This window comes from Astatotilapia calliptera, chromosome 19 (assembly GCF_900246225.1).
Source record: "Astatotilapia calliptera chromosome 19, fAstCal1.2, whole genome shotgun sequence".
Taxonomy (NCBI): Eukaryota; Metazoa; Chordata; class Actinopteri; order Cichliformes; family Cichlidae; genus Astatotilapia; species Astatotilapia calliptera.
Window position 1 is genome coordinate 23496298 of NC_039320.1, and position 10828 is coordinate 23507125.

The window sequence follows — 10828 nt, forward strand, 5'->3', positions numbered from 1 at the left end:
CCAACTGGTGTGGAGTGTGGACTGAAAGAAAGAAAGAAAGAAAGAAAGAAAGAAAGAAAGAAAGAAAGAAAGAAAGAAAGAAAGAAAGAAAATCCAAATTCTCCCGAACAAATGGGTCTGCCTTAAAAACCAAAATACAGCCTGATAACTTTCACCTATAGAGGTCGTGCGAAACAAATCAAGTCGAACTTCACTTCCAATATAAAAGAAAAAAAAAAGAAAAAAAAGTATTTCTATTTATTGAATACTTTCTCTCTTTTTAAACTGGGACGTAGAAACACTGAAATAAGAGGTCATGCATAAATAAACTAAAAATCAAGACACTTATATGTAATCAATTATCATCTAGCTTCTTAATGAGAGAAAGGTGAAGCCAGATACATCAGTAAAAAATATGGACACTCTAAGTGACTTAACAACAGTGATGGGAATAAAGGCGTTACAACTAACAGCGTTACTAACGGCATTACTTTTTTCAGTAACGAGTAATCTAACTAATTACTATTCCTATCGTTACAACACCGTTACTAACAAGAAAATGCGGAGCAGTCACGTTACTATTTTTCAACAAACAGACGGTTGAAGCTGTGTTTAGGTTACTGCACCTTATATCAGTTGCACGGAAGTAGCTGTAAGTAATCTGGACGCTAGAGCTGGGCGATAGAACGATAACGATATGTATCGCGATATAACTTTTACTCGATAGAGAAATTAAGCTATCGCGATAGACCTCGCCGCTCTTGTCCTCTTAAAATAAAAAAAAAATTAAAATAAAAAAAAAAGGTCAGCCAATCCAAACTAAGTAGCGCAGAGCCGAACCAATCACAGCCGCAGCGTCACGTCGCGTGACTTGTTACGTACAGCACAAGTGCCAAGCCGCACGTGTGTTTGTTTGGGAAGCAGCCAGCGGGTAATGGAGCCAGCGCGTAATGGAGGAAATGAGTGTGCCGACTAGAAAAATCAACCGAGCGTGACCGAAGAGAAAACAGATGATGGTTCCAACGCCGGAGAGATTGTCGAACGGAAGAGCCATAGAAGTTCCGTAGTGTGAAGGTATTTCGACTATTTCAAGTCTGACAAAAAACAGAGTAGCGCGCACTGTAAATTGTGCCGAAAGCAAGTCTGGAAATACAATAAACTGGTGCATGCGTCACACTGCGCGCCACGTTATTGTTTCGGTGAAATGAATTTCTACAATACTGTTACTGTTAATTCTACTCTCTGCAGTGTTTAAATGCTTACATATACACACAGTTACTGTCCCTCCACACATACGACTCTGTTCTGCTTCTATGCCCCAGCTTTGTTTACTTTTTCCCACCGAGGCTTCTAGACTTCTGATTGGCCAACATTTCTGCACGGTTAGGAATCCAGCGCCACCTGCTGCTTTGGCATGTTCATAGCAGCGTTTTCCTTCATTTCTCCCTTTATGTGTGGACGGGATTATTTTTTTAAAACGAAAACGGAAAATCTCCGTTTTCAAAAATACCCGTGTACGTGTGGACGTAGCCTCAGTCTCTGACTGGAAGCGCTAATTCGTCATTCGGCTTTTGTCAGACTAAAGTAACTGTTAAAACTGTTTGAAAAGCTCAGCTATACAACAAGGAGAGATTGAGAATTTCCTTTTAGTTCTCAGTTTATTTGATATTGACAAAAGTTAGTCAGTTTTGTCTGTTCTTCTGTAAAACAAACTAAGATTTATTTTTAGAATTAATATTTTGTTTCTAAGTGGAATTGACAATTTAGTCTGTTTCGTTTGTTCTATTTTGAAACTTAAACGCTTTAGCGGCTGCCTTTTGTGTAGTTTGCAATATTTGCCTTTATTTATCTGAAAAAGTCTCATGTTCCTTAAGTACATCTACCCTGTTGAACTTATTATGAGAAATAAATATTTAAATAAAAACAAGCTGCTGATTATTTCACATTTTACTTGTGAGCAACGGCACATTTAAATCTTACAAATATAGTTATTTGGCTTATATCGTGATAGATATCGTTATCGCCTGAAATGAAAAAAAAAACATATCGTGATATGAAAAAATCTCATATCGCCCAGCTCTACTGGACGCTACAGCTTTAAGTAGCTGCGCGTGCTCCTGCGGGTGGCAATCACTTTCTGCCCAACGATCACTTTTTTGCACAACACCTGGAGCTAAGGGGGCAAAAGAATCGCATGAGTGCTGCTGTTTAACTGAGGAAGAATAAAGTAGTCGTAGTCGGTAAGCCAATCACATGACCACTTCAAGATGACAAAGCAACAAGGTGATATTTTTAAATTTTGAATTTTTAAATTGTGTTGATAGGCCACGTAAAACCAGAGTCATGATAAACAATATATACATGGCGTTTTTTCCTCAATAGTTTTGTCAAGTTTACTGTCTAAGGACAGCGCTAGCAAGCACTCTGCTTATGACCAAAAAAAGAAAACAAAAACCCACCCCTTTGGTGTTGGTGGAAAAATTCACAATGTCCACCAATCAAAAACTGATAGGGCAACCTGACATTTGGTTGTTTAGGAAGAGGGGGAAGTTTTAGGAGTGATGAGAGAGAGAGAGAGCAGAAAAAGAGAAAGAGAGCGAGTTTTGAGATGTGAGAGGTTTGTGACGCTTAACATGTTTGGAGTGTGTAGTTAATGTGTTGTCTCGTGTAGTTAGTTAGTGCGTAGTGTTGTGTGTGTGTGTGTCATAACAATGAGGTGACTGCTGTCTGCAGGTATCAGGCTGTGATGTTCTCCTTTATAGTGGACAGAAATTATTTTTTCGGAGTGGCACAAACAATTTGTGTAGCATCTTATTGAATGCAGAACAGCTGATTGTTCTGTAAATAGTTTGAAATGGTTATTTAAAAAAGGGTAAAAGGTAAATGGCTGCAAATAACTTTGTCTGCGAAACTTGTGCATATGATTTTAAAATTGGCAATTTATATTAAAGTTATGAAATATGATTAAATAAACATGTTTGTGGTTGTTACAAAAAACTTTTCTACTTGGGATTTATGTTTTTTGTCTGATTTTGGATCAATTTTATTAATACAGTATGTCAAAATGAAAACATAACTGTAAATTCAAACACGTGAGGTTGTGCTGAAAACAATGATACCAAACAAGGCAAAGTAAATAGTTTTTAACGGTGAAATGTAGAGGAAACATCAAATGTAATGAAAAATGACCAATTATACCCTGGACCCCAGAGGGTTAATTTTTTTTTTAAAGTAACGCAATAGTTACTTTATAAGTAATTCATTACTTTTAGAATATTGTAACTCAGTTACCAACTCAGTTACTTTTTTGAAGAAATAATTAGTAACTATAATTAATTACTTTTTCAAAGTAACTTGCCCAACACTGCTTACCAATATAAATATCACTGAAAAATGATATGACATATATTAGTGGACATGCAAATGTCAGACTTTAATGTCAATTTTATTTCTATAGCACATTTGAATGCAACAAGGTTGAGCAAAGTGCTTTATAAGTTGGTCAAACCAAAAAAGATAAAACCGTAGATCGATCGAATTAATGGAATAAATATGGAATAAAAACAAACAAAAACAATAAAATGAGCTATATTGGTGGCGGGGTTAGCACAGAGAGACAGATAACCATTCACCATCCACAATCATAACATAAAAAAAACACATGGTACTCAAACTTAACCCAAGTTAAAAAAAAAAAAAAAAAAAAAAAGCGACCAGAGCAAAACAAAACACACAAGTAAAATATATGTGTCAAAAACAAAGACATAGCCTAACATATTAGAAAACCTAGCCTTATTGTAAGGCTGTATTTGTTGTTTGGTTAAAATGTAACTAGTTATAAAAACATTATAACTTGACTGACTTAAATTTCATAATTTCTAGAAGATTCTTTTGTCCTCAAATATAATGATTAAATAATAACAATTTAACGTATATATTTTGACAAATCTATTCTAAATCAATTTAAAAAAAAAAAAAGAATGCATTTTTATTGTGAAGGATGCCGTTTGATCCTAACCGGAAGTGAGTGCGGTCTTCTTTGTCGTCGTAAAACATTTCATACCAGCGTTTCGGATCCACTTAGTGCCTGCGTTAACAAATGCAGCGATGCCCCTTTTTTATGGTCTTTCTCAGGTAACTTCAGCTACTGACTTAGTACACTGACTGCATCATGGTTAACCTCTGCTGTCTCTGCTGCGGTGAACTCCCTGAACCCCGCCCCCCTCCTCCGGGAGCAGCGCGGGACTCCCGCTCCGCACAGCAGCAACATCAGCAGCAGCAGCCTGCTGGCTCCGGCCCAGACGCCTCGGGGCTGAGGGGGCCACCAAAGGGGGGAGCGAACGGAGCGCTATTAGGAGCGAAGCAAGTGAATAAAAAGGAGTGAGCTTCCAGTTTCTCTCGGACATGCGAAAAAGTGCAGCATGCTCTCATCCGATCAGGACTCTGCGGAGGACGCGGCGGCCAGCGGTCTCAATGATGTTGATGGAGAAGAGGAGGAGGAGGACTCACCGGCTGAGAGTGATGTCCCGGAGGAGGTAAGAGCAGACAGATGTAGTCATTATTTTTTCTTCTCTGATAACTTCCAGAAAAGTAAGTAGTAGGTAATAAAGAGCCATATGTTCATTGTTCAAATGTAGGAGGAAAAGCCACACAAAACATGCGGTTTTGTTTCATTACTGCCTTTTTGGTGCCCCGTGCAGTCATCTCTGTGCCATCACTTTCACCTGCAGCCAAACAGCATCATTGCTTCTTGAAATGTCACAATAGTTAATTTGACATAGTGGCAGCACACTCGAGTGATGTGGAAAAGTACTGTAACGACAAAAGCACAGATTATAGTCTTGCACAACACAAGTTTACATGCATGTGTCTGCATTAGTTCCTCCACGCCCTTGGTGTTTACTGTCATCGCGTAATTACTGTGCTTCTGTCTGCAGGGGGATGACTCTGACCACATTTCTGTGGTTGCAAACAACTTGTGCCTATTTTCCCCTTACATTTCCTGAGTTCAGCTTCCTGTAAACTGTCTCCATGACCAAGGATCTAGCATATATGAGTCAGCTTTTCTTTTTTATTAAAGGGTAACCTTTTTCAGATGTCGCACCTATGATGTCTGCAGTCACAAGGCTTGGGCCGCTTCAAAGTCCGCCTTCTCTGGTTCACAAGAACCGAATCCCTCATTTGCTCCACAAATAACTCAGGTGGAACCGACAGTGTAAGGCATCTCCACCCCTGTGGCAGTGCAGTAATGAATGGCTGGCTGTCAGGATAAATCCTTTCACTCCATAAAACACCAGAGGTAGTCAATGTGGAGGAATATCACCACGAGACAAAAACAAATTTAAGCATTTGAAATCAGGAATCTCAGATAATTGCTTGACAAAATGCAGTCAATTTAATTTCAGTAAATAGTCTGAGCTAAGGTTCTCTTTATGCACTCTGGAAGTTTTGACTGTTAGTGTTACTGATGAAATAGCATTCAGCCAGTGTGTTTGCTGAATAGGACTGTTTGACCGCTGCTCAGTTTTGCAAATGGGAGCACTTTATGTTTCTGTTTGGGCGCTCCGCTCCAAACCTCCCAGTGCTCCGCAGAGTGATGGATGGGTTTGTGACAAAGTGGTAACAAGAGAAGCTTTCAGGACATGTACTCAAGGGAGAGTGAAAAAAAAGTGGAAAAAAAGATACTTTTACCCTACTATTTCTTTGGGTAGCTAAAAGCTTTGAGATATATTTTATTCTTTACTAAGAACAGTATAGGCCAACTGCAAGTAGAATAAAATGGACATGTTCAAGAGAAGTACTGGTGCTTCATAACTGAAATTAACTGTGGTCCATCTATAAATTTTCTTAACTGCTTATCCTGTTCAGAGGTTGCGGAGGATGGAGTCTGTCTCAGCTGTTATGGGGCAAAATGAGGGCTGCAACCTGGACAAGCAGACACCTACGGCAAGTTTAGAATCACCCATTAACCTAACATGCAGGTTTCTGGAGGAAGTCAGAGTACACGGAGAACATACAGCTCCATGCAGCCTCACCCAGCTGGTGCATGTGAAGCCAGGACCTTCTTTGTGTGAGGAGACAGAGCTATGAGCCACTGTGAACCCACTGTGTTCAGTTACAGTCGACCTCTATTTACTTTAGCTGTAATTTAGCTGTTAATGCAACTAAAATGTGTTGTTTGGAGATGGAACAAACAAACTGCTTCCATTATTGATAACTGGTGGAACTTTGTTTTGCAAAATAGCATGAAAAAAGCTTGTATCCATGCCGACACTTCCATTAAGAGTCTTTCTTTCAGGAATAAATCTTGTTTCTCTCTCAACATCATGCAATACTTGATTTCTGCCACTTTATTTTTTACCTTTATTATGGTGATCTGATTTTTACGAATACACCTGACCTTACCTAAAAAGATCAGATGCTGTCTGCCGTTGTTATTTACATTTTTATCAGATTCTATCATAGTCATGTACACCATTGTTCTCTGTATGCTGCTGTTAAGCGGCTGTCTCTGTGCGCCCGCAGGCACAAACGTTTGTCTCCAGACTCAGAAGAGAATTAGAAAATAAGACTCTTTAATAAGCAGCCGCTATTATCCAGGAACAATCTACAGAAGGTGGTCCTCCACAGTAACCGGTGTAGGATCAAGAAAAAAGTTCCCTTGATCTGCTTAATTGCTCTCATAATTGCTCTTGTTTTTGATATGGTATTGCATATGATCCGGTTAACTCACTTGTACATGTTTTACTTACATTACAGTCCCTGCTGAATCCCAGTGTTCTTCCTTCAGTGTGATTTTCTCTGTGCTTAGGTAGGGAAAAAGCGCTTCGATTTATAGCTTAACCACTTTCATTTGCATTTCTGCTGCGAGCCTTAAAATCGCTGCCATGTTTAGCGGGTTCATTGCTTTAAGTGTGTTTTTTCATTACTCTCCCCTTCATTTCTTTTCCATCCCTTTCCCTCGCTCTCTCTTTCTCTCTGCAGCAGCGTCCAGTCAAGCAGTCCCTGGGTGCTTGCGTCTGTCGGGAGTCCCACTGGCGCTGCCTGGTGCTCTCCCTGCTCATGTACAGCTGCCTGGGTGCAGTGGCCTGGTGTAAGCTGACCCGGGTCACCAAGATAAGCTTCAACTCTGCCCTCACCTCCTCTTTAACATCCTCCTTTACCTCCTCCCTGCGGGGCGCCTCTGGGGTGGGCATCGGAGGACACGCTATGATCTACCACGACAGCCCCTGCTCGGACGGCCTCATCTACATCCCCCTGGCCTTCCTGCTCATGCTCTACGTGCTGTATATTGTGGAGTGCTGGCACTGCAGGGCCAGGAGCGAGCTGCAGTGCAAGGCAGACGTGGACAGCGTGTACGAGCGGGTGCTTCGGATGCAGCGGGCCCAGCCTTGCATATGGTGGAAAGCCATCAGTTACCATTTTGTCCGGCGGACACGACAGGTGACCCGGTATCGTAACGGGGATGCGTACACCACCACGCAGGTGTACCACGAGCGAGTCAACACTCACGTGGCCGAGGGCGAGTTTGACTACAGCCACTGTGGCATGAAGGATGTATCACGTGACCTTAGAGGCCTGGAGAGGCATCCAGCCATTCGCCTGCGCTTCACCAAGTGTTTCAGCTTCACCGAGGCGGGCCCAGAAAATGATTACCTCAGCCAGAGAGCCAGGTTCTTCTCTGAAATCGAAGGTTTGGATGATTACATGGAGGCTCGGGAGGGGATGCAGCTGAAGAATGTGGACTTCAGAGAAAACCTCTTAGCCTATGTAGACCCAGACAGCATGCCTTGGTACACTTCCCAGGTTGCCTTCTGGCTGGCAGCTCTGCTCATGCTTTCCTGGCCTCTAAGAGTGCTCACGGAGTACCGCACTGCTTACGTGCACTACCGCATCGAGAAACTGTTTGGGTTGGAGTACACCCACAGCAGCCCCTCCCCTCTAGATGAAGACAGGCCTGTGGGGAGAAATATTGGTTGCGTTATTCCCAGAGTTGACACGCTGGACAGCACTGAGATGGAGTGGCACATACGCTGCAATCGCCAGGTGATTCCCAGCTACTCTGAGGCGATGCTGTTAAACATGAGGACAGGGGCTTCTAATTCATTACAAGACACGTCTTCCTCTAACTGCCTTCTACTGGACAGCAGCCAGACTGCTGAGAGCTACGGAGCGCTCCAAAGCCAGGACGACTGCGAGCAGTGCAGCGAGCTGAGCGGACAAGGAGCTGGAGGAGGCAGGAGGAGGACGATCACCAGCTCCAGCTGCTCCTCCATCCTGTCCTGCCGCGGAGCGCTGTTCCACTCGCACCTCTCCTTGGACACTTCTCGCTTTTCCCTCTGCCGCATGTACGGCTCCCATCGAGGGAGTCGCAGCAGCAATCTGACGGAGCCCTGCTGCGCGGACGAGCAGTGCTGCCGGTCGGACTCCAGCCAGCTGGCGCTCAGCAACAGTCCACCAACGTACAGAGACGCACACTTCTTTCCTGTTCTCATTGTGCACCGGTCCGAGGGCAGCGAAGGCGGGAGGGAAGTGAGGCGCTACTATGTACGGAGGGGGTCATCCTGTGTGGAGACGGCCTTGTGAGACAGTGGTTAATATCAGATATGATGGAGGGTATGGTGGGGTTCATTGCTATGTGGATCAAATATGCACTTTTAGCAAGTTTCACAGTAAAAAGAAATTAAAACAAAAGGAAACCAAGAGTGTTAATTTATTTATTTTGAAAAAAGTTACAGATAGCGATAGCACTGAACTTCATCCACATCCTGTTGCTACACCAGGGAGTCTTATCTTGGAATTTTCATGTCTTTGCTGCATGATCTGCGCATCCTGCTAATTTCATCATCTGTCATTTGCAGAAATATTTTCATTGTGTGTGTGTGTGTGTGTGTGTGTGTGTGTGTGTGTGTGTGTGTGTGTGTGTGTGTGTGTGTGTGTGTGTGTGTGTGTGTGTGTGTGTGTGTGTGTGTGTGTGTGTGTGTGTGTGTGTGTGTGTGTGGGTGGGTGGGTGGGGTACCTTTATGGTTACAGAGCGTTGATCCATTCAGAGGCACATGTAAGAAAAAGAGGTAAAATTTAAAAAGTTGCATGTTGTTGCAGACCATTTGAAAAATTAAGACATGCCAGGTTGAAGCCAAAGACTTTTTTTAATGTTATTTTTTATTGAGACCTAGAAAAAAAACTATGTGGAACATGTGAACTGAAGACCGTGATGTGAATGTCTAAGTGAAAACAATAAAGGTGTCAAAATGTCTAAAATCCCAATGAATGTTATCACTAATAAAATGACTTTTTAATAAACTGTAACAAATATTATAACATGTGTGTCTGTGGGGCCCTCAAAGCACAAGATGAGAAAGAAAGGAGACAAAACAAGGAAACAAGATCTGAGTTAAGTTTTTTTTTTTTTTCTCTGATCACATTGATCCAAAGCGACAATGTCACACACTCTCAGACTCACAGCTCACTGTTACGTCTCCTGTCCTTAACTGCAAGGGCACAAACTCTAAAGATAGAGTTGGGACTTCACTTCAAATAACACCAGAGGGACGAGTGGTACAAATGAAGCATATATTGATACAAAAATAAATTCAGCATGCCTTTTAGACTGGAGAGTTCATTTTCTGAATAGCAAGCTAAGTTTTTGATTCACTCTACTTTAAATTCACCCAGTCTTATTAGCATAGTAAGTAACTGCGCATTGTTAGAGACTTCAAAATGTTTTTCTAGAAGAATTTCTAGTAAAATTTGGGGTTCTAAGACTAAGATCTTTAACTGAGGAGAAAGATTTGATCCTTTTAAACTGGAAGTTATCAATCCTTTTATCTCATTCAACTCATGCAACTTATTGTAACAATTGGTGGATTTCCCCCCCCCCCCCAAAAAAGAAAATGTTTAAATAGTGACATTCTTGTTATCGAATGAACAATTTTTTTCTTTCATCTGCCTACTACAAAGCACCGTTGGTAATACTCCGTTTTCCACTTATTTTCAGAGGAGATTTTCTATTTTGAAGATTGTTACACATCAATATTATTCAATTAATATTAACCAGATTAATGTTTATAAACAAATTTACAATTTTAATGTAAAACCATTCTAAATTTGCACACTACAAATTGTAGTTTGAAAAACACAAGGCCACTTAATATTTTATTTCATTTTATTTTATGTCAGGCATTTACATAATTTGCAAAAAGTCATTAGTAGGCTATATAAAATAACCTATATGTGTTATAGAGAGATCTTTGTTAAAATTATTATCATCTGAGAGGCCGATATTAGTTATTTGCCGATATATCTGTATCAGTATTTATAAGGGCCAAATAAATATGTTATTAGTATTGATGTTGCATAGTTTGTCCACTAGTGGCCACTCACACAACTGGAGGAAGGAACACATAAGCTGAAGTAACCAGTGATTTGTTGTGACAATAAAACCATTTTTAAATTCATTTTTATATTATCTTATTGAGGACTCATGAGTTATCTGTTTATGTTTAGTGTGTCTAAACACTGGCGGATCGCTTTTTAAAATCCCGAAAATATCAGCTAGTCTTAAAGATCCTGTACCAGTCAGGCGCTAGAAATTATAGGAATTTTGCGTTATACTTTGGCCGGAGTAATACAATAAATAAATATGGGCATTAATACCAAATCTGTAAAAATAATAAGTATTCATATCAAAGTATAAAATATTTGTAAAACCCAAGTAAAACTAAACATTTTCAAACAATAAAAACTACAAACTCCCAAACAAAAAGTCAAAACAAAATAAAAACTAGTAAGATAATATAAAAGTATAATAACTCATATTGGAAGATTAGAAAAAACTTTGGATGGCCTT

The 10828-nt window shown here is 40.7% G+C and overlaps 1 protein-coding gene across 2 annotated transcripts; it reads left to right on the forward strand.

The window, feature by feature from the left end:
* Positions 1-3938: 3938 nt before the first annotated feature.
* LOC113012738 (transmembrane protein 151B) lies at positions 3939-8882 on the forward strand. 2 transcript variants are annotated; one of them, XM_026153049.1, is made up of 2 exons: positions 3939-4514; positions 6964-8882. In XM_026153049.1, exons 1-2 carry the CDS (start codon positions 4401-4403, stop codon positions 8563-8565), a joined length of 1716 nt encoding a protein of 571 aa, XP_026008834.1. In that variant the 5' UTR covers positions 3939-4400; the 3' UTR covers positions 8566-8882. The 2 variants fall into 2 exon arrangements, 1 of the variants encoding a protein (XP_026008834.1); XR_003270732.1 differs by having other exon boundaries at positions 4448-6790; positions 6964-7008.
* The last annotated feature ends 1946 nt before the right edge of the window (positions 8883-10828 follow it).